Source organism: Myotis nattereri (genome assembly GCF_964212035.1).
Source record: "Myotis nattereri genome assembly, chromosome: 2".
NCBI classification, from domain to species: Eukaryota; Metazoa; Chordata; class Mammalia; order Chiroptera; family Vespertilionidae; genus Myotis; species Myotis nattereri.
The window spans coordinates 168,528,709-168,553,575 of NC_138076.1; the positions used below are offsets into that span (position 1 = coordinate 168,528,709).

The following is a 24,867-nucleotide window of genomic DNA, read 5'->3' on the forward strand; positions in this document are numbered from 1 at the left end:
GGCCTTTTGTCAGTTGTCCACTTAACAGTCCCTTCCAACTCATATTTTTATTTAATATAAAATGTCATTGATAGCAACATTTTTCTAATTTTTTCAAGTCCAAAATTCAAGACCATTCAAGAAGTCATAGTCACAAACATGCCATTCACTCTAGTTTACATACATAGTTCATTGTACATCTAATTACTAAACTTCTAATTATAGAGCTATAGGGGGTTTTCTACCTTGATTTTCATAGACGAACCATGTTTGGTAAACATTCCTTCTTGGTTTGATATAAACCAGTCCTGTAGTTTGAATGTTAATATAATTTATACTGGAAACCAGTATAAACTAGGAAAGGCCAGTAGAGGAGTGATTTCCTATGTGATCTAGAACAATTAACTCACCTTTCTGGCCTCAGTTTCCTTGTTTGTAAATGGTAGTTACATTTTATGTCTTTAGTTCCCCAGTTCTAAAATACAATGATTCTTTAAGAACTCTGGAAAATAGGATCACAAAAAGTTAGTTCATTTATACCTAATCCATTTCATGGAAACAATCAGGATTATTTAGGCAAATTCACGTTGAGCAGTTTATTAAGATGCCATGACCATTCATTCAGCAGATATCCCTTTGCTCTTACAAAGCTAATTGTTTAATGGAAGGAAGAGGCACCATTACATATCGACACACACAAAACCCACAACTACTTTTGTGAAAAAACTTTTAATTTCAATTTTCTGTTTACAAAAAGACAAAGAGAACAGGGGGTGGGGAGGCAGGAATAACACGTGGTCACCCCCAGAGCATGGAGGAAGGGGCCATAGCTAACAACAGGTAACAGCAAAGAACCAAAAGAAGTCCAGTGTGGATCAACGGCTTCTGTTAACAAGATCGGTCAGTTTAGGCAACGGTCAGATGATCTGTCAAGTCCATGTCCATGAGGAGGAAAAAGGCACAAGTCAGTCTAATGAGGCCTTGGCTCTGGGTAGCCTTGGGCTTGCCTCCTGTAAAGTTTGGGCACCTGTCTCCAGGACATATAAGGGCCAGGAGGTAAACTCCGGGGAAAACCCCTATGAACCACAGGGGCCGGCTGCTGATAATAGGGTGTGGGGAAGGGGGCCCTTGGTGGCTGGGGATCAAATACAAAGTCATTTCCTAAGTCAAATCCTGTCTGGGGAGAATGGAAATTGCTGAAGAAGAATTGACCAGACTGGAAAGGTTGGTCTGAGGAAAAATAGGTATCTTGGGGACAGAGCAAGACCTGGGGGTGCATGGCCGGGTGACAGGGAATTGGAAGAGGCGGTGAAGGCAGGAGTGGGGACAGGGGTGGGCGGGGAGCTGGGAGTGGCAGCAGGGGGCTGTGCCTGGGAGGAGGCAACGATGCGGGTGGGGGTAACGCCCTTAGGTTTCTGCTGCTCTGGGACTGCCTTTCAAGTCTCTGTTTAGCTCTGCCCCTTGCAGGGTCACACTTGAACCACTGGCCCACTGGTGGGCGGTGAGGCAGCTCCACACCCCAAGCGTCGGCCACATGGGCCAGCAGCAGCTGGGAGAGGCGGCGGTGCGCGTGATGGTTCCAATGTACCCCGTCTCCGTGCCGGTGCATCTCCGCGTGGCGGAAGTGGAAATGCAAGTCCAACACATCTAAATTGTGGTTCTTCGCCTCGACATAGCTGTAGAAGTTGGCTTCGATCACCTTTTTAATCCGGGCAGAGGAAATGGCCGGCTGCTCTTTCGGGAGGAAGCCCCCAGTGACCTTCCTGCCCAGGGGCATGGCCGTGTTCCACACCAGGAGGCATGACTTTGGCAGCACCTGGCCCAGGTGCCGAAACAGGTTCTCCAGGTTCGCCCGGTAGCTGCTGAAGCAGTCCTGCCCGTACCTGGAGATGTCCCAGAGACAGGAGTTCATGATGACCAGGTCCGGGGTGTGCTCGTGGGACCGCAGCTCTTCCAGCACGGCCCGGACGTACTCATTGTACACGCGTGTGAGGAAGTAGAAGCGCACCAGGTGGTGGCCGGTGCAGAACTCGCGGACCTCGCGGTAGTCGGTGCTGTTGGTCATGATATCCTTCTTGCCTCCTTCCACCAGCTTGTCCTGCTCGAAGCTCAGCTCCCCCTTGACCTTGAGCTGGTCGAAAGTGAGCAGGCAGTCCTTCTGCAGCAGGAGCACCAGGTCCTTGTACACGGACCTCTGGATGGAGTCTCCCAGGATGACGACGAACTTGTTGTGGAGCAGCTGCTGCACTTCAGAGGACTGCAGCTGGGCCATGATGCCCAGGTCCAGTGGCCCAGCTCCTGTCTTGCACGCAGGTGGGTCTGCAGAGAGCTAGGACAGAAGGAGAGAGCAGCTGGGAGGAACCCACCTTGGGCAGGCCCCCTGTGTGGGTAGGACTGGGGCCAGGAATGAAGTCTTGGCCTGGGAAACCCACAGGGTGGGACTCCACCACCTTAAGGCTGGGAGTGGGGAGAGAGAGCAAGAAGGGAGCCTGGAGCCAGAAGCCCTGCTGGGCCTGGCTGAGGCTTGGGACTTGACCTCTGAACTGCCTGTGGCTGTTTAAAGGCCCCGGTTCCACCTAGCCAGGAGGGGCCAACTCGCCCCGCCCTCCCCCCTGCTGGAGGTGCAAACTGCCACTGGGAAGGCAGCCCAGATGTCTGACAACTGGAGAATGGATGGGCAAACCGCAGCGGCTAAATAATGAGTGTGAGTAAGCAAGGACATGGAGAATGTGTGTGATATGTTGAGGAATTTACAGACCACGTGTGCCCCACATCACTGAAACTGTAGGAAACAGATACGCATAGATAACATTGAAAGAAAGTATGCAAAACATTTTAAATAATAGGATTACAGAGGAATTGCCTTCCCCCTTTTGAAAACATACTTTATATAATCGGATATTACTTTTAGTTACTTAAAAAGAATTCAATGGAATGCAACAGAAAATAAGAGTACATGTGCCAATAGGTCTTGTACAAAAGAGATAACATTGGAAAGAATGTTTCCGCTGCAATATTCTTTGCTTTCCATTTGAAGATCGAATATGCCACTCCCGAACATGACACTATGTCATAAGGATGATTTTGAGCTGAAGGCAACAAGAATCAACAGACACAAGAGTTCTCTGCACTCCCCTTATCTGCCTAAAAGCAGTGTATAAATTCCCCTTTGAGGAAGGTGCCCCTCCCCCACCCAGAGAGAAGAGCGAAGAAAGAAGGCCAGGTGTGGTTTCTCCATATATTTCCTAGTGTCAGAAATATGCCTCTGATTTATCTTCATAGAAAAGGAACAGCATGTGGCCAGGTGGCTGCTGCTCAATTTCCCCGGAGCAAACAGGATATGGGGGTGGGGAGAGAGGAGGAGAGCTGTACACATGGCTGATAGCATGCGTCCTAGAGGCGTCTAGAGAAGGCCCCAGCCCCATTTTTTTAAGATAACCCAATGGGAGACGGCAATCCCTAGGCGACCTATTAGGAAATAGGTGATCAAATAGTCCTCAGCCAACGAGGAACTGGAGGAGGGTCCAAATAAATAGGCGATGGTCCAAGCCCTACATGTGATCCTGTAAAATGGGCACCTGCTCTTGAGTGTTATTAAAAATGGCATCTTCGCCATGCTTCTGTTTCCTAGTCCATCACTTGAAATTAGGACAGGTGAGCCATTTCTCACACTAGTCACTTCCCCACAGTCATCATCCCCTGAAGCCCAAGCCCTTTTTCCTTGGTTAAAATGGTCTATAAGCCCCTGAATATAACTGCTTCTTTGAGTTTTACTTCTTTTCTATGAACTCTGGTGCACATAATTATTAATAAAAACTGTGTGCCTTTTCTCCTGCTAACCTGTCTTTTGTTAGCTTAATCACAGGGCCCCGGAAATTCAACCTCAGAGGCAGAGGAAGTTTTTCCTCCCCAGCACATTGAATAAAATGTTAAAAGTTGTAAAATTCATCTTCAGAACTTTGGATGAAGTTTATTTCAAGCTGGCATTTACAACCATATCTACTAATGAATAAGAGGTAGAAACACAGATCAATACTATTAACAACTCTCAGGTGGGGAGGGAGATGGCACCCAGTGCATCACCCACTCACACAGAACCTGTTAAAACCCACTGTAGGTGGTATTTGTAGGCTTTTATGCATCAGTAAACATTTAAATAGGTGTGGGTGGATAGCTATTATTAAATGGCACATTCGGTTTTTAAAAGCTATACTATTCGTAGTTTTAAATGGGTACAAGTACAAAAATAAAACCACGAAAATGGGTAGAACATAAGAGTTGCCCTAAGACCGTGGTCGGTAAACTGAGGCTCTCGAGCCACATGCAGCTCTTTGGCCCCTTGAGTGTGGCTCTTCCTAAGCCTTAGGAGTGCCCTAATTAAGTTAATAACAATGTACCTACCTATATAGTTTAAGTTTAAAAAATTTGGCTCTCAAAAGAAATTTCAATCGTTGTACTGTTGATATTTGGCTCTGTTGACTAATGAGTTTGCCGACCACTGCCCTAGGGGATGGAACATCAGCCCCAGCCATTAGAGTTCTCTTCCCAAGGTTGGCAGATCTGATAACCTAGTCTGTCTCCTTCAGTGCTATTTTGCTTGTATGGTCTAATGCAGTGGTTCTCAACCTTCCTAATGCCACGACCCTTTAATACAGTTCTTCATGTGGTGGTGACCGCCAACCATAAAATTATTTTCGTTGCTACTTCATAACTGTAATTTTGCTACTGTTATGAATCGTAATGTAAATATCTGATATGCAGGATGTATTTTCATTGTTACAAATTGAACATAATTAAAGCATAGTGATTAATCACAAAAACAATATGTAATTATATATGTGTTTTCCGATGGTCTTAGGCGACCCCTGTGAAAGGGTCATTTGACCCCCAAAGGGGTCGCGACCCACAGGTTGAGAACCGCTAGACTCTAATGGATTCTTTCTCAGGATGTGAAGAGCTTTAGACTTGGACTCACAAAGGTGAGTCAAACCCACTACTTTAAAAAGCAGCGGGAAATCGTATAGTGGTGAAGAGCACTGTTTCTGAAGCCAAGCTCTCTAGGTTTCAATCCCAACTCTTCTATTTGCTGGCTCTAACCATAGGCAAGTTACTTAGCCCTTTTCTGCCTTAATTTTCCCAGTTTTTAGTACCCACTTCATAGATCTGACGTGAGGATTAAACGTAGTGTTTAGAACAATGCCTGACAAGTAGTAAGCATCGATAAGAGTTACTATTATTACTGAGAAAGTTTCAGAACACCAGGTTAACCATCTGTAAAAAGGGGATTATAGTTTTTCTGCTGCATGTCTAGCAGGGTTCTGTAAAGGTCACATGAGAAGATGCAAGTAAAAGATTTTGAATAAAAAAAAATTAATGGATGTTAAGTACTTTACAAATGTTATCCTATTTATAAGATAATTCTTAGTATTCACCTTTTATAGGGAAGGATATTGATGTGATGTGACGTGATGGAGCTAAGACTTAACACCACCGACTCCCACATCTGTCTCAGTAGGAGACCTCCTTTTGATCAGAACCCCCTGCAGGTCAGTCCGAATGCTAAAGCTTGGCTCATATCAGGGAGATGAGATAGGAGAAGGGTCTTTTGATGTGGCTCCATGCATGGCAGGCAACCATTTACTCTGCCAGCTCAGGAGAGATAGTCCATGTGTACTTAGCTGTGTGTGTGTTGGGGGAGGGCAAGGGGAGTGAGGGTGGAAGTAGGGTAGGGAGTGTAAATAAGGCCAGAGTGGCTCAGTGGTTGAGCATCGACCTATGAACCAGGAGGTCACGGTTCAATCCTGGTCAGGGCACATGCCCAGGTTGTGGGTTTGATCTCCAGTGTGGGGCATGCAGGAGACAGCTGATCAATAATTTCCTTTCACCATTGATGTTCCTAGCACTCTCTCCTTCTCCCTTCCTCTCTGGAATCAATAAAAATATATATATTTTTAAATGTATATTTTCCTCATTCCATACTATAATCTCGAACAAGAGACATGCAAAAATTAAAAGATCTGGATTTTAGAATAACCAAAGCAAAATTCTACAGACTCCTGGGCTGCTCTGTATCCTGAGCAGGGAACGTAACCCACCCAGATGCTGCTCCAAGGGCTCAGAGCCAAAAACCAGGCAGAAATGCCCATCTAAGAATGTATTGTTCTTCTGCAGTGGAACATGCAGATAGGACGGTAGAAAAGAAGGGGAGGGGAAATGACTGGGAAGAAGCATTCCAGTTAGAAGCCAAAAACTAAAAGGAAATTCATGAAATTCTTGATAAAGAGTGTCACAACTGGAACAGGATTAACAAATCAGACACCTGCAGGACTACTGTTGTGGGGAAGAATCCTTTCAGCTAAGAAGCCAAACATTAAAAACAAAACCCATCAAGAAAAAGGAGGGGGGACTCTCTGAGGGGAAGGGGTGAAGTAGAGAATAATTTGGAGACCTAAATCCTCTCTCTCATCTTAAAAACAGTTGGTTACTTCCATTTTCAAAGCTCTACTTATAAAACTGAAACAAAAAGGGGATTTGAAAACAGATCAATGGTCTTTTAGCCCAGGCTTCTTGCTTCAAATTTGCTAAACTCACTAATTAGTTTCCGTACCTATGTTATAGAGTGACTCATACATGCATTCGTTCACTCAATAAGGATCACTGAGAACCAGATATTGGGCTAGGTGGAAGGAGTAGGTATAAAAATGCAGCTTCTTCATTTAAGAGGAGTGGTGTGAAACTGGACATGTAAACATGTCAAAGGGGCCAGTAGCTAAAATTGATGCACGCAAATGAAGCACCAAAGCCTGTAAGAAAGGTCAAGGGGGAGAGGGAAGGTATACCGATGATCATTGCAATCTGGGATTCCAATTTGAATGAAAACCAGTTTTTGAAGAGTTTCATGGTAATTCCTCAAGTCATAATTATAAGCAGTGCCATGATTTTCTCTTTTCAAAGTAAAATTTGGCTTTTGGATAAGACTCTAACAGAAAAATGCATTAATAGTGGCTGCTAGCCCTAGCCGGCTTGACTCAGTGGGTAGGGCATCAGCCTGCGGACTGAGGGGTCCCGGGTTCGGTTCTGGCCAAGGGCGCATGCCTGGGTTGCGGGCTCGGCGGGCTCGGTCCGAAGTGTGGGGCGTGCAGTAGGCAGCATATCGATGATTCTCTCTTGTCATTGTTGTTCTATCTCTCTCTCTCTCCTTCTCCCTTCCTCTCTGAAATCAATAAAGAAATATATTTAAAAAAAATAGTGGCTGCTACTGTAATAAATTACTTTCAAGTATCTTGCTTAGATTTCTGGGGATAATTAATTTTTTAATTGCTTCATATGCCATGGCTTGTAAATTATTGACTATTGCTTTATAACTATTACAAACCAAACACATAGCATTTGTTTTCCATTAATCAATGTGTTGTAGAAATTAGGCTAATTTTTTTCTTTTCTTATTGATCTTTATTACAGGAAGAGTGACATTTAATAGGGCAGTAGCTTCAGAGACCCTGCAGCGAAGTCTTAAATCACAGAGGTAATTGTCTGGTATTCGCTGGCACCCTGCCCCAGGGGCGAAAGGACCCCTCCCTCTCTTGGGCCGGTGAGAAGCTGACCTGTCCACACTGACGTCTGAAAACCACCCCACCCCGGTGGAAAATCCCTGCCGGACAAACGGCTCCCGGAAAATGGCCAAACCGCAGGACAGACCGCAGGTTTCACCTGACCCTGGAAAGCTCCGACTGCCACCAGTTTCAGCCAGCAACAATTGCCTCAGAAAAATATAAAACCTTGCCCCTGCCCAGGTTGGGCGCGGCTTCTCCGGCTCCCCTCTCTGAGCTGGTGAACCCGCCCGTGTGCTCCCAATAAAGCCTGTTTAATCTGGTCTCTGTTTGGACTCACGGTTTTTCCTTGCGGTGGCGTAAAACCTAAGAGTAATCACCAACAATTAGGATGTTGTTTCAATTGGTTAGTAGTAGGAAGTACTTGTAACTAGTTTAGAGGTTTCTTCCATAGGACTAACCATCTTAATGAAGTATTATACTGGGAATATAAATAGTTCATTTCCTTCCAACTGCATTTTTGGTGATGAAATCAATACTTTGAACTCTCCAAGATTCCCTTAAATTGTACAGAATAGAAGACACAAATAAGAAAATAATTATTTTTCATTAACTTAACTCTACAACTTAGCTATGTCTTGGCATTTGCTCAGCTTTCTAAGTGGAATTTAAACTTGTAAAATTTATGACATTAAATTGCATGTCATATTGCAATAGTAATCATTTTCTAGCTTATAAGTTTGTAATTTTAGGGTGAACTCTTAGAGTGACATATTAAGGGTGAGACTTGACCACTTAGGTAGCCACCTCCCTGTGTGTGTGACATAGATAAGACTTACCCTGCGTAATATTCCTGAGGATGGCGTGTGTAACTGATACCCACCTTGTACTTTGATTAACACCCATGCAGTGACACACATATAAAGTTTTCAGAAGAAAAAGGTAGTGAACAATTCAAACTGCTCTTTGGGAAAGCTTAATGAATGGCCTGTGGGTTGGGGGTTGATTTGGGGCAAGTCAGCTAAAATTCACTCCTCTATATAACCTGAAAATGGGGGAAATAATTCAGGCCTACTATTTTAAAAAGTGGTTTTAGGAGCAAATTTTTAAAAATACATACAAGTACTGAGAGATACCATATTAAATAATGCAACAGAAAAACTTTCCGAAAGCCATTGGAAAGACAGATTTCAATCCTCTACCCTCAATAACCTCATCTCTAAAACAGGCTTCAGTTCTTCAGCCCATTAAGTAATTCAGCAAAAATTTGGAGAACACCTGTGTCTATCTGTGGTTGCCACAGTTGTCATTCTGCAAATCTGACCCACACCTCCAACAACTATCATGGTTCCTCTATCCCACCCCTAAGTTACCCAGTCCTACCCCAGCATAGGGCCCATATTTCTATCTTGGCTGATCAGTCGGTCCTCAAGCACATCTAAAATCTCAGATATAGCCCTGCCAGTGTGGCTCAGTGGTTGAGGTTCAACCTATGAACCAGGAGGTCATCATGGTTCGATTCCCCATTGGGTTTCGGGCTTGATCCCCAGTGGGGGCCATGCAGGAAGCAGCCAATGAATGATTCTCTCATCATTGATGTTTCTATCACTTCCTTTCTCTTCCTCTCTGAAATCAATAAAAATATGCCTAAAATATAAGATATATATGACATAAATGGACAATTGAAACTGCAGCAGTGATCTTCAAACTGGGCTGCATGTAACCACAAGTGTTTCTTGTAGAGGCAGGAATCATGGACACATTCAATTTGTATCCCCCTATCAGTCTACAGTTTTAAATTTTTAACGCTTTTGCAGTAAAAAAAATCAACGAAAAAATTTTATACACTTTAAGAGTCTAAAAATCCTTAAGGCAATATATTGTTCCCACAGTAATAGTCTAATACAAAAGTTTCGCCTAGACTAGGTAGCTCAGTGTGTCGTCCCGATACACCAAGGCTGCAGGTCTGGTGCCGTCACGGCACATACAATAATCAACCAATGAATGCATAAATAAGTGAAACAAAAACTCACTGTCGCTCTCTCTCTCTCTCTCACTCAAATCAATCTATAATTTTTAAAAATGTCCTATGGACTATAGAAATAAATGCAGGAGGCATCCTTTATGAATGAAGTGGGTTCATAAGACCTCATATGCAAGTAACTTCTCCTATAAAAACAAAAGATAAAACTATGCATCCTTGAATCAAATAGCCCCATTAAGCCGAAACCGGTTTGGCTCAGTGGATGGAGCGTTGGCCTGTGGACTGGAGGGTCCCGGGTTCAGTTCTGGTCAAGGGCGTGTGCCTGGGTTGCGGGCACAACCCCAGTGGGGGATGTGCAGGAGGCGGCTGATGTTTCTCTCTCATCGATGTTTCTGGCTCTCTATCTCTCTCCCTTCCTCTCTGTAAAAAATCAATAAAATATATATTTTTTTAAAAAAATAGCCCCAGCCGAAACCGGTTTGGCTCAGTGGATAGAGCGTCGGCCTGCGGACTGAAGGGTCCCAGGTTCGATTCCGGTGAAGGGCATGTACCTGGGTTGCGGGCACATCTCCGGTAGGAGATGTGCGGGAGGCGGCTGATCGATGTTTCTCTCTCATTGATGTTTCTAGCTCTCTATCTCTCTCCCTTCCTCTCTGTAAAAAATCAATAAAATATATTAAAAAAAAATAGCCCCATTAAAAAAACTTCTAACAAAAGGATTTCTTCCTTAAAATGAAAAAATCAAATCAACTCACATAAACAACAGGATATCGGTCATGTACTGCTTATGACAAACGTCCACATTATGGTCTAAACCAGCGGTTCTCAACCTGTGGGTCGCGACCCCTTTGCGGGTCGAACGACCCTTTCACAGGGGTCCCCTAAGACCATCGGAAAACACATATATAATTACATATTGTTTTTGTGATTAATCACTATGCTTTAATTATGTTCAATTTGTAACAATGAAATTGGGGGGTGACCACAACATGAGGAACTGTATTAAAGGGTCACGGCATTAGGGAGGTTGAGAACCCCTGGTCTAAACCAGTAAGGAAACTACATTTGCTAACTTCCTTCCTCTGACTCGGTAACATGAATGTTAGAGAATAGGCAATGCCCTGGCTTTCGCTTCCAGGAAACGCTGGAGTCAGGCCTGAACTCTGGCCCCGAGCAGCTGTGCGCTCCTTGGTCGGCTGCCCTACATTCTGAGCCAGTTTCCGCTGGCATCACACAGGAGTGTTATCACCAACCTCACTGACAAATAGTGAAGATGAAAAGAGGTCACGGCAGTGCCTATCAGGGGCCGAAGGGCAGGCCCTGCCGCGCGTTCAACACCGTGAACCCTCGGCCACAGGAACCGCTCCCGGCTGGGACTCGAGAGAGGAAACCCGAGTCCACAGACAGCGAGCACCTCACTTGGTTGCCTCCCCCAAACCGGCCCCCTCCCGCAGAGGCAGAGCGGTACCTCCTCGGACGCAGCGGGATCCTCGCTCAGGCGGCGGTCCTCAGACCTCCTGGGGAACCGCTCCCGATGTCCCCGGAGAGGGGTAACTACGCTTTCCACTCCTTCGGGCGCCTCGCCTGGCTCCGGCCGGCCGCAGTAGACACATCCCAGTATCTTTCTTCCAGAAAGAAAGGAAACTTCTTGGACTCCACCTCCAGGACAGTCCTATCTTTGGCCTCCCCTTCAAGGTCACTTCTTACTTAAAAGAGTAGTTTGCACTGGCTGCCTCCTGGGTCCTCACCTCCCACTCACTCTTTTTTTTTTTTTTACTTTAATTTGGCTTCCAAGTCCATCAAACCAAAGAGATGTTTGTCAGTAAGTCACCATTGATTTCCTTGTTGCTCCTTTCAATGGCCATTTCTTGGTCCTTGTCGAATCCGCAGCATTCACAGCTCCAGGGGCCGGACCACCGGCCATCACTGGCCTCAGGAAAACTGCTGGAGAGTCTGCCACCCTCCTCTGCTCGCCCACTTTCCCGGATCCTCTGGGAGTTCTCTTTCTCCAGCAATTCCCCAAACGTTGGTCTTTCTCAAGGCCCAGTGTTCCACTTCTTCCTTCTTTTCATCCGCATTCTTTCCCTCGGTAAATTCACCCACTTTCCTAGCACCCATCCATAAGGTGGCCACACGTCCCAGTTTGCGCCAAACGGTTCTGGTTTAGCCTAGGTTTCCCAGCATAATAGATTCCGTCCCCCCACCCCTCCACCCCACATCCCAGTTTAGATGCAAACAAAATATGTGGTCCCCTTATCTATTACCATTCGTATGCAGATGGCTCCGACTGGAGGCCATAAAGCAGTGCGGCTGAGGGGGTGGGCCCTGCAGCCAGCCCCCGGGGTTTCTATCCCGCGCCAGTAGTCTCCAGCCTCTGAGCCCCTGGGCGGGTTAAGCACTTCAGATTCCTCCTCCACAAAATGGGAACTACCTTAGGGATTTCTCAAGAGGTGAGGGTTAAATGAACAGATCTAAAATCATCAGCATGAGGTCTGCCACGTTTTAAAGTGTTCAATAAATTTAGCTAGCCAGGACATGTCTCCTGAGTTCCAGACATACCCAGGTAAGTGCAATAAAGTTCCAAGGAGGTGGGGGGGGGTGGAGGCGCGGGGGGGGGGGGGGGGGTGGCGCAGGAGTAGGCCAGTGTGTGTGGGCCTCTTATCACTTCTAAATTCTCTAGATGCCCATTTATCCTCCCAACAAACTGTGGCTAAATTCCTAAGATATTTCTCTTGTGACCTTTGAATGCTCTTCCTAAGGGTAAGTATCAGTCCTCGGTGGGAATGGTGGCAGCATGTTCTTGCTCGGCATTTTCAGAGAGCTGCTGTGTAATTTATGCTTGAAACATTGGCTATAAGTTAGTGGAAATAAATTCTGCTTCTGAACTGCTTAAATGGAGTCATTTTTATTTTTCACGACTGTGGCTGTTTCCACTATTCCGAAAACGTCAAAACGATATTGAATGATAGCCTGGATATAGAGCAGTGCAACCATTTCTTGACAATAAAAAATAAGACATAATTCTTGAAAATACACTTGAGGAAGGAGGATGGTGTGATCTATTTGGGGGAAGCTGACCACAGCGAACAATTTCACCTCTTAGATTTTATGATTAACTTTTTTACTTTCTGCAAGTTACTCTTAATCCTTAAGAAAGGGTCTTAGTTTGATTGAAATACTTTCTAAAATGGAGTTTCTATTTTATATGTGTTTTCAAATTTCCTATCTTCACTTTCATTGACAGGCGAGCATAGCTTCAGTGGGTTGCATGTGTAAACTTTGTGTTTTAACCTAAACTATGATCCTTCTGCGCATCTTCCCAAAGCAGTGGTTCTCAACCTGTGGGTCGCGACCCGTTTGGGGGTCGAACCACCTCTCACAGGGGTCACCTAAGACCATCGGAAAACACATATATAATTACCTATTGTTTTTGTGATTAACCACTATGCTTTAATTATGTTCAATTTGTAACAATGAAAATATATCCTGCATATCAGCTATTTACATTACGATTCATAACAGTAGCAAAATTACAGTTATGAAGTAGCAACGAAAATAATTTTATGGTTGGGGGTCACCACCACATGAGGAACTGTATTAAAGGGTCGCGGCATTAGGAAGGTTGAGAACCACTGCCCCAAAGCCTCTGGGTGAATTAGAGAGCTGTGTACACACAGAGGGCTTTTTCTTTTTCTTTCTTTTTTTCTTTTTTTAGGACATTTCATTACAAACTTTATTTATTCCCATAAAGTTAACAAGCCTTTCAGCTTAATTTTTACTGTCAGTGAACATGTATGATCAGACTACAACTTAATAACTTACCTATTGCTTGCCTTGTATAGCAAAGTTCTTCAATAAACCAAGCTGACTTTTTATGATAATCCATTCGGCATATGAAGTTCTTTTGCAAATGACATAGAATGCCAGAGGAGTGTGGAACCTGTGATGGTTAGTGTTGTATTTTTATTTTATGTTTTTCAGAATAAGTCGGGCTTTTTCCTCATCTCTTCATGCTGCTCTGCCACTCAGCATTGAATGTTCCCTGTCCCCCTCCTCGACTGAACTTCTGCTCTTTCTTTAAGACCCAGTTTAAAGTGCAGTTCTGTCTGCGAGCCCTCCCTGTCTTCCCAGACAGAAACAACTCATGTCCTCTGACAGATGCCTCTGTTTAGCCCGTGGTTCCGTTTTGTACTATTTTTAAATGCTCATTTGCCTTTCTACCCGCGTCACAAGTCCTGGGTCACCAAAGTGGGTTTCACCCATCCTTGTGTTTTATGCAGAGTAGTTAGCATTCATTCATTGAGCATTTACTCTGACCCAGGCCTATTTTATTTTCACAAACTGATGAGGTGGGAGCTATTACTGTCTTCATGTTATGGATGAGTAAACCGAGGCCTGGAGAGGTTATGTTAGTAGCCCAAAGTTGTTCAGCCAGTGAAAGGCAGGGCTGGTCTTTCACTGACTGTGAATCTTCTGATTAGGTAGGTAGGCTTAAGGTTTTGTTTTGTTTCTTTAGGAGGAAATATGGCTCCAGAGCCTGAGCTTTTAACCTTCGCTATAAATGTTTGTTGATATTTTGAGGGGGGGGAAATAGTCCTATCTAGAAAAAAATATTTGCATGCTGTTTTCCTTTTTATTCTCTGTTGAAAAACAAAACAAAGCAAAGCAATGTTTTGTGCCCAGCTTTAACTGTTTTCCCTGAGAAAGCAGAGCAGGTATGAAGTCAGCTGAGGGCCATTTTTATCCCTCTGACAGCTCATTTCTTTCTATTCATGCTTCAATGGGAAGCTCAGTCACTGCCCTAAAGTCATATTTGTATACTTATGCTGACTACTATAGATTCTAATCAGCAGTTAAATAAAGAGTCCCATGGTTGAAAAGGAAGGGTGATGTTGGGCAGGAGCTAATAATGACTCAGTTGCTTTCAGCTGATGCACAGGTTGGATTCTGAAAATTCTGTCTCCAGGAATGGCCGCAAAGGCCATTTAACCAGTGAGCATTAGGCTGAGTCAGCAGGCTGGGGTTCCTGCCACCTCTGCAGCTCAAGTCACCTCTGTTTACATCCCTTAAACGGGAGAGATGATCCTTATGCTCCTCTCAGGAGATTACACAAAAGAGCTTTTAAAATGGATTTTTTATTGTTGTTACTATTAACAATGTAGTATCTGAATACTAAGTGTAATAGTGTTTCTATGGGGAAATAATTTTTTCTTTTATTTATTTTATTATTATTTTTTAAGCCTCATCTGATATGTTTAGAAACACACAGAAAGAGAAAGAGAGAGAAAAAGAGAGAGAGAGAGATACCAGTCCGTGGCCTCCTGTACACACCTCAACCAGGAATTGAACTCACAACCTAGGAATGTGCCCTGACCTGGAATTGAACCCGCAACACTGGGTGCATGGGACAACACTCCAACCAACTTAGCAACCCGACCAGGGCTTTTTTTTTTTTTTTTTTTTAAGTTTTTGAGTTTAAAATTGGGATTTTAAGCGCCAGTCTCTGTCTGCCTAGCTCCTTGCGCATACTGTTTCTAAGAAGGATCTGGAAGATGTGGGTCCCCACTGCTGTGTGTTAGCAGCGTGACTGAGGATGTCCCCAGTTTCAAGCCCTGGGACAGGGAACAGGAGGGACAGGTCCAGGAGGTGCGGAAGCAGACAGAACAAGAGTCTATGCTGGGGAAATAATGCAGGGAACTAACTTCAGACACTAGGCTTTTCCTAAGTCCTGTTTCTTCCCTTCAGCACTGCCCTACTGAAGGGTGAACTGTGGAAACCAAAGGAAATGCTCCATCACCTCTACAAATGTTAATTATGGTTTTTCTGAGCCTCTTTAGTACTATTGGGGGGATGGGATTAAGTAGTTAAGGGAGATTTCCAGTAAATGAGGTATTTAACTTATTACTTAGGAACACTCATTTAGCTTGTTATTTGGTAATTATTTAGTACCCACTCCAGCAGTATGTTACATGTTTTACCCGCTTACCTATCTATTCCTCTTAAGAATCCTGTGAAACTGGTACTTATCCCGCCTCCATTTTACACACTTGAAAATGAAGTTTGGCAGATTGAGTCATCTGCCCAAGGTCATCCATTTTCTCAAAAGCAGAGCTGGGAGTCAAAGCTGATGCCAAGCCTTTGTGGTCAACCACAACATACACGATAGCATGTACACCAGACGCTGCACATCCTTTCCTGTTCACAGCCTGCTGCTTCCTCTCACTGTACATTTTTAGAGATTTAGTAGTTTGTTATCAATCCTTCTTATTATGAAATAACAGTTGTCTCTGTAGGGCCGTTCAGTTAAGTGGGGGTGGGATGGAGGGGCTCGGATGGTGATTCCTTCCTACAGAAAGTACCCAAGAAATGAGAAGGCCAACAATGATAAAAAGTACCTCTCAGTGGATTCTAGATCTCTTTCCTAGAGACTCCTTCCTTGGCTGTCGATCAGAGTACTGGGTTGGAGAGAGCTCCGAGCCTGGGCTACAAGGCAGACAAGTTCACCTCTGGGTGCTGCTACGTTGGTGCGTGAGCCTCAGGGGAGAGGATGCCATTTCCGGTGGCATCTGGGGCAAATGACCGGAGTCAGCATTTATTCTCTCGCATTAGGAAGCGGAAGCTTAATGACCGAAGTTTTAGACTCTGGTAAATATGAAACACAAATTGGTGAGTAAGCCCAAAATATAGCCTCTTCCTGGAATCTGACTCTGAACTTGTTTTCATTTCATATTTCTCAGTAGTTTGGGCGCAGCTTCTATGGATTCTTTGTTGTTGTGGTTTTTTTTCTTGTTTTTTTTTTTTTTTTTCACAACTCAGACCCTTTGGTCTTATTACCCTAGCTTGTGTGGTGTGTTCACAGCTGAAAAAAATGACTAGAGTGGGCAAGGAGGGAAAGATGGTGAGGGGAAAGCAAGGGGAAGTGAGAAGAGAAATGGGGAAGTGATAGGAAGATGACTCCCTTTTCTAATTAAATTTTAATAGTAATAATCCTGTACTTTTGTGTGGTGCTCCTCCCAATGCCTTGTGGGTAGAAGAATAGCTCACTCCAAAGCTTCAGAACACTTTTCTGATTCCTCCTCCTGTTCCATTTGAAACCAAGTGGTAACTGGAAGGGTGAAGGTGGGGCAGGAAGTGGTGTTCTGATTGATTAGATGTAGATCAGCTTGGAACTTTTGGATTTTTTTCTTTGAAAGGATATGCTTTGGATGAGGGGGATTATCACCTCCTCTGCAAATACCAAGATGAAAGAGGAAGAAATGTATTTTTAAAAAATGAGGAAATAAACCCCTAAAAAAGTTTTTCGCAAGTAGTGAACCTTCTATAGGTGTTTTAAACACTTCAGGAAGCAGCATTTCTCCATTACTAGTACATGAAATGGCATACAATAACTAACAAACAAGAGTAACAGATTCCAAAACAGTCCTGAAATGCATGCCCTACATGCTTCGTTTGTCTTTTAATACTATGCTCTTTAGGGATCCCGGCCTATAAAGCATACATGGTTGTCTTTTCTTGGGAAATGTCATTTTATTTTACTTCACTGATGCTCAATGTGTGGCTTAAAAATGAATTCCACACATTACACATTGTTTTTATCCTCTTGCCAAAAGCCATAAATCAAGTTATTTTGCATCTTTTCATGAATTTTAATACAATCATTATTGTGTCTCAAGGCAGGGCTTCACCTAGAACCCATCTGAAACTTTAGTATTTTAAAATTTAGAGCATTCTATTACATAACTTTGAAATTTTGCTATTATTTGATTCTAGCATTTCTGTGAATTGCAAATCTTTCCAGTCCTTTAGATTCCAAGTAGTCTGTACATTGTGAGAATGAGAGAACAATCTAGGGGAGTAGGACTAAGATTTGCATAATCATTCACAAGGCCAGAGAATGCAGGAGCTGGAATAATGCAAATGATCATCTTGATTACACAAGCTAAATTTAAAATAAAGTTGTTTAAGACCAAGCACCAGATTTTCTACTGATTTTCCTACTTCCAAGAACTTACGCTACACGCAGACAGTTCTACTATTGGTATTCTGGCTCCATATGTTCCATAGCTCAGCGTGCTGGCTTTCTTTCTTATCCACCAAATGTGGCTTTTTCCTAAGGGATGGTGAAAACTTATCTATCTATCTATCCTATCTAATAATAGACAAACATGGTAATTTACTGTAACTTCGCTACCCTTTCCATTGGCTAATCAGGGCAATATGCAAATTAACTGCCAACCAAGATGGCGGCTGGCAGCCAGGCAGCTGAAGTGAACAGGAGGCTTGCTTGCTCCAGTGACGGAGGAAGCCAACATTCCCTGCCCGCCGCTGCCGGCCTCTGAGCTGCACTCTAAGAAACAATGTTGCAATTATAGAAGCTAAACAAGCTCCAGATATCTGCTTTCAGCCAGCTTCGGCCTCAGAGCTTAGAGCAGCAGTGATGGCAACAATGTTTCAATTATAGAAGCTAAACAAACCCCATACCTGCTTTCAGCCAGCCACACCTCAGAGCTGGAGCCAGGCCTCAGAGCTGGAGCCGGCTCTCAGCTCCAGTGACAGCTATAGAAGGTAAATAAATCCCAGAATAAAAACAAAAAAACAAACAAAGAAAAAAAAACAACAGAAAAAAAGGAGAGGCTGGGAGCTTCAGTTGCCCGCCAGCCTGAAAATGGCCCTCAGCCCCTCACCCAGACTGTCCAGGCACACCAGTGGGGACCCCCACCCTGAAGGGGGTGTGACCAACTGCTAACAGCCATCAGCCCCTCATCCAGGCTGGCCAGGCACCAAAGCAGGACCCCCACCCTGATCCGGGACACCCTTCAGGGCAAACCAGCCGGCCCCCACCCATGCACCAGGCCTCTATCCTATATAGTAAAAGGGTAATATGCAAATTGACCCTAACAGCAGAATGACTGGGAATGACTGGTCACTATGACACACAGTGACCACCAGGGGGAAGATGCTCAGTGCAGGAGCTGCCCCCTGGTGGTCAGGGCACTCTCACATGGGAGGAGCTCTGTTCAGCCACAAGCCAGGCTGATGGCTGCCAGTACAGCGGTGGTGGTGGGAGCCTCTCCTGCCTCCTCAGCAGCGCTAAGGATGTCCGACTGCAATTTAGGCCTGCTCCCTGCTGGCAAGTGGACATCCGCCTAGGGCTGCCGGGCTGCCAGAAGGATGTCTGATTGCCATCTTAGGCCCAATCCCCCGGGGAGTGGGCCTAAGCCAGCAGGTGGTCATCCCCTGAGGGGTCCCAGACTGCGAGAGGGCACAGGCCGGGCTGAGGGACTCTCTCTCCCCCCCCGAGTGCACACATTTTTGTGCACCGGGCCTCTAGTATGTATATAAAAGGCTAAGTGACTGGCCAACTGGCCAGTGGTATGATGCACACTGACCACCAGGGGCAGATGCTCAACACAGGAGCTGCCGAGTGACAACAACTTTGCAGAGTGCCCTCTCACACTCCGGGACCCCTTGGAGGATATGGGAGAGCCAGTTTCGGCCAGATCCCTGTAGGCCAGGCCCAGGGACCCTGCCTGCCGGAGGGACCCTGCTCACTCCACAGACGCCCTTTGAGCCCGGCGCCACCCCAGGTGCAGCCGGCTGGGGAAGGACCGAGAAGCTTGGCTCCAGAGCTTGTCCAGCCCATCTCACCCAGTCCTGCCCCGCCGGCCACCTTCTAATTAATTTCCTTTCAATGTGCACGAATCCGTGCACCAGGCCTCTAGTGTATGTATAATGTTCTACACTTATAATGTGCTATCTCACAGCAGATCCCCCTTCATAAAATGAGGCGAGCTCTAATTGTTATCTTTCCTTTGCAGATGGTGAAACTGAGGCTCTCAGAAAGCTTCATGGAGCAGTGCAGGGACTTGGAGCCCTTCTGACCAGTGTCATCTTCCCTGCCCTCTCGGTGGGAGGCCAGACAGGGCCTACTGTCATTATCGTCATTCTTAAATTATTTTGCTTATTTTTAGAAGGCTTTTAATGCACATGGCACAAAACTTCAAAAGGTACAAGGGGTATGAGTGAGAAGTACGCCCCCTTCCCTTTCTTGTTCCCTAATCCCTCATTTTTCCCCTCTAGAACAGCGGTTCTCAACCTGTGGGTCGCGACCTCTTTGGGGGTCGAACGACCCTTTCACAGGGGTCGCCTAAGACCATTGGAAAACACATATGTAATTACCTATTGTTTTTGTGATTAATCCCTATGCTTAATTATGTTCAATTTGTAACAATGAAAATACATCCTGCATATCAGATATTTACATTGCGATTCTTAACAGTAGCAAAGTTACAGTTGTAAAGTAGCAACAAAAATAATTTTATGGTTGGGGGTCACCACAACATGAGGAACTGTATTAAAGGGTCGCAGCATTAGGAAGGTTGAGAACCACTGCTCTAGAAGCAATACTGTCATCGGCTTCTTGTCTGCTCTACCAGAAATATTCTGTACGGATATTCTAAATTTCTCTGAAATATTTTATTCTCTCTTCCTACCTTCATAAGAGTGACATCCTTCATAAGAATGAAAAGTGGTCTGATTCTGGATATATGTGGAAGGTAGAGGTGATAGGCTTTGCCTGGGAGAAGAGGTGGGTGTGAGAAAAGGAGAGGAGACAAGGCTAGCTAGCTCTGGGGTTTTGAGTCTGAACAACAGGAAGGATGAAGTTGCCATTTACTTAGATGGGGGGAATTTGGGAGGAACAGGTTCGGGGAGTGGAGGTCAAGTGTTAGGTTTGGGGCTTGTTGCATGTGAGATGCCTTGGGCACATTCTGATAGAGATGTTGAATGGAGATTCGGATAGATAAGCCTGGAGCTGAGGGGAGAAGCTGGAGATATCAATTTGGTTTGGATGCTGTCACCAAAGGAGAAGGTGAAGCTAGAGCAGAAAGGAGGTCCGTGAATTGAGCCCCGGGGCCCTCTGGGTGGTGGAGGTCAGGAAGGTGAGCAGGGGGCTGTAGAAAAGGCAGAAGGGAGAAGGAAGAGTCAGTGAAACAGGAAGAAAACTAGGAGAGTGTGAAGTTCCAGAAGCCAGAGGAAAAGGGGTTTCAAGGGAGGATGCACAGGAGGGATTATCTGTGTCAGAGAGAGCTGATAGGTCAAGAAGGATGTTTGACCATTGCATCCTGTGAGACTTCGGTGCCCTTGCGGAGTGATGAGGACAAAGGCTGATCAGAATGGTTCAGAAAGGATGGGAGAATTGGAGATAATAATGCCCTCCAAGAGTTTTACTATGAAGAGAAGCAGAGAATGAGAAGTCAGCTGGAGGGTGCAGTGGGGTTAGGAAAGTTTTATTTTCGTTTAGGATGGGAACAATAATAGCATGTTTGTATGCTTATGGGAATGATTCAGTAAGTAGGGGAAACAGACGTGCAGGAGGAATAGGGGGAAATTGCTGGAGCAGTGTCCTTGAGTTGGTGACAGGAGTGGGATCCAGTGCCCAAGTGGTGGGGTTCACCTTGGATGGGAGCCAGGACAGCTCAAGCAGAGGAAATGGGGGAGACAGCACGGGAGCATAATGCCGGTGTACGGGTAGGTGCAGAGGTGTGAGCTCGTGGGGGGTTTTCTGTTTTGTCTTTGTCGGTGAAATAGGCAAAAAGGTCAAGGTCACCAGCTGAGCGAGAACCTCGGGAAGGTGGGGTTAGAGGTTGAGGAACAAGAAGAAGATAGGAAATAGTCGACTAGGAGGTGGGAGAGGCTGTAGTTACTGAGCGGCATGGAGACCCACTTAAAGCTGGGAGCCCTTATTTAATGGATGTTTGATTTTCTCTAATCTGTTTCAGCCACATGGGTGCCAAACCAGAGTAGACAGAGATTACATTTACTCAGGATTGGGGTTTTACCTTTTGGTTTCTATTAATGCATGTGACTAAGCCATTACAAATTTATAATTTATTTTAAGCCATAATTTATTTAAAACCAAACTCAGAAAAGCCAAATATTTTAACTAGACAGCAAAAAATATTCTAACCACAAGGGCAAAAATAATGTTCCTTTAATATTAATAACCCTTTAATAGTTCCAGTCACAGATCAATTTAAACTTATCTTTAAAAGGGCCATTGTCATTTTATCCACATTTTCTATTTCAAGGAACACTTAATTTTCTTATGTTCTTGGAACAGAGTGCTTCAAGCGGGCCAGAAATCAGACCACTAAATATTTACTTTGTAAATAAACTTAGTTCAGCCACCTGGTGTGTGTTTGTGTTCTATGCCTGGCCACCTTAAGACGAAGGACCAAATTTGGCAAATCACAAAACAACATGTGTTTTACTTGCTTGTCTGACTTGAAACAGTTTACATATTTTTGATAATTTCTCTTCTAAGCATTTGCCTTTAGCACTCTTAAGCACATATGAATGATTTGTTTCCATTGGAGCACAGAGACTTCTCTGATAGTATGGTAAGAATCTTGACACTCGGGACTAAAACTTCTATCGAGTTCAGTTTAGTAACTGAACTACATTCTGTACTAAGTCAGTGCATGTACACTTTTGTGGTATTGAGCAGCAAGGCTAGAGGTGTTGTGACTTGGGAGGTTTTGGGTTAAGAAGAGCCAAATTTCCCTAGCTGGTTTGGCTCAGTGGATAGAGCATTGGCCTACAGACTGAAGGGTCCCGGGTTCGATTCCGGTTAAGGGCACATGCCCAAGTTGTGGGCTCGATCCCCAATAGGGGGCATGCAGGAGGCAGCCGATCAATGATTCTCTCTTATCATTGATGTTTCTATCTCTCTCTTTCCCTCTCCCTCTCTGAAATCAATAAGCATATATTTATTTTTTTTAAAAGAGAGCCAAATTGGTGATTTCACCAGGATGGATGGAATTCAAGAAGTGAATTTATAAAAGACCCCATTCTGTTAGACCTCTTAAACTTTTCTACAAACTTTTCTTAGAATTCTTATGTTTCATGCAAATCCTATATTCTGCTCCAGTTTAGCTTAGGGTTCAGAGCATGACCTTTGCAGGCAGAAAATTGAGTTCAGAGTCCCAATTTGCAACCCATGAGCAGTGTGGCCGGAAAAGTTACTTAATACTCTCTGGTCCAATTCCAGCTGTGGACACTGAATATGCAAAGTACTAAGCAGAGTGTGATACATTTAATAAAGGTTCAATTTCTTCTAGGAATTAGTATACTTACACCCATGCATTAGTAATATAAAATAATTACTAAATTATATTACTAATTTAGCAATGTAAAAATATGCTTTAAATGGTTACCATTGCATAAAATGTAAACACTGAGAAGTACCTTGTTGGGTGGGTACCGCTTGGGACTGGTCTGCTCCTGTGCCTGCAGAAACAGGTTCTAAAAGGGGGAGGGGTGACAGATCATCCTTCAGCCAGCTGAGGCCCAGGAATATCAACTGGCCACTCAAATCACACAGCCAAGCGAACAACCGAGCTTGGATTAAAAACCAGCCTCCCGAGTCCCATAGTCCCAGAGCCACAGTTCATGCGTTTCAAGGGGTGGGGTGGGGTGGGGAGGGTTATAGCCCCTTCACAAAGAATTTAATACCCTGGGAGAATCTGGCCTTGAATTATTTAACAATGTCCCACACCTCTGAATAATACTACATTTTACTAGAAGACTAAACCACTGGCTTAGTTTTCGAATTCCAGTTCTCTCTCTCCCCTTATTGCCATCTTCACCATTTTTAAGTGTATGTTTAGTAGTGTTAAGTATATTCACATTGTTCTGAACCATCTCTAGGACGTTTTCATCTTGCAGATCTGAAACTCTATCCATTAAACAGTGACTCTTCCTTTGTCCCTCTCCCCAGCCCTTGGCAACCACTATTTCTACTTGCTGTTTCTATGAATTGCCTATCTTAGATACCTAGAAGGAAATCATACAGTGTTTGCCTTTGTGTGATTGGCTTATTCCACTTTACATATTGTTTTCTTTTTTTTAAAATATATTTTATTGATTTTTTATAGAGAGGAAGGGAGAGGGATGGAGAGTTAGAAACATCGATCAGCTGCCTCCTGCACACCCCCTACGGGGGATGTGCCCGCAACCAAGGCACACGAATTGACTGGAATTGAACGTGGGACCCTTTAGTCCACAGGCCAACGCTCTATCCACTGAGCCAAACCAGTCAGGGAAACATATTGTTTTCAAGGTTCATCCATGTGGTAGTATGTGACAGAATTTCCTCCTTTTTTTTTTTTTTTTTTTTTTCATTTGCTCCTGAGCCGTGATAAAATCACCTTCTCCTACTATCATGTCTAGGGTTATTCTTCCTCTGGGGTTTTTTGTAGTGGACTGCTCACGTGTCTGCTGCTTGCGTGGTTGTAGTGCCCTGGACTAAGGCGTTGGGCTGGTCAGGGGGGAGCACACTTCAGAACTCACAGAAGATTTGTTGACCGTGGGACCCCAGCTGAGGTAGCAGGTCTCTGGCAGGGGTGTCTGTAGAGTCCCAGGTGTTATCTGAGGGCACCCTGGGTGGGGGTGATCCTTTTGTTTTGTTTTTTTAATATATTTTATTGATTTTTTACAGAGAGGAAGGGAGAGGGATAGAGAGTTAAAAACATCGATGAGAGAGAAACATCGATCAGCTGCCTCCTGTACACCCCTTACTGGAGATGTGCCCGCAACCCAGGTACATGCCCTTGACCGGAATCGAACCTGAGACCTTTTCAGTCCACAGGCCAACGCTCTATCCGCTGAGCCAAACCAGTTAGGGCAGACTTTCCTCCTTTTTAAAGACTGGATAATATTCATTGTCCAGTTCTCTAAAATTCACCCAATTACCCCATTTATCTACACTAATAAAAGACAAAAATGGTAATTGGCGTACGGCGATACCTTTTTCATTGGCTAATCAGGGCTATATGCAAATTAACTGCCAACTAAGATTGGCAGTTAACTGCCAACAAGATGGTGGCTAATTTGCATATGTAGGCACAATGCAGGGAGGCGAAAGGGAAAGCAGGAAGAAGCCCCCTGCCACTGACAGTGATTGGAAACCCAGGGGGGAGCTAAGAGCTGGGGGGCAGGGCAAAGGCGGCCCTGGGGCCGCCTTTGCCCTGCCCCCCAGCCATGATCGGAGAATCAGGCGCCTTTGCCGCCCTGGCCAGTGATAGCAGGAAGTAGGGGTGGAGCCAGCGATGGGAGCTGGGCACGGTCGAAGCTGGCAGTCCCAGGAGCTAGGGGTCCCTTGCCTGGGCCTAAAGCGAAGCCCACGATCGCGGCGCCCCCCCCCCCCCCCCCCGCTGCCACTGCAGGTCCCCGCTGCCCGGGCCGGACGCCTAGGCCAGAGGCATTAGGCCTGGGCAGGGGCGGAGCCTGCAACCGCGGGGAGCTGGGGGTCCCCTGCCCAGGCCTGACACCTCTGCCGGAGGCCTCAGGCCT

At 45.0% G+C, this 24,867-nt stretch overlaps 1 protein-coding gene across 1 annotated transcript in view; it reads right to left on the reverse strand.

Moving 5' to 3' along the window:
• Nucleotides 1–696: 696 nt before the first annotated feature.
• Nucleotides 697–24,867, reverse strand: part of PCED1B (PC-esterase domain containing 1B) — a 142,726-nt gene continuing 118,555 nt past the window's right edge. The window contains exon 5 of the mRNA XM_081082674.1: nt 697–2,308. Within this exon, the coding sequence (XP_080938800.1) occupies nt 950–2,308 (1,359 nt within the window). The 3' untranslated portion in view covers nt 697–949. The remainder of the gene's footprint in view (nt 2,309–24,867) is intronic.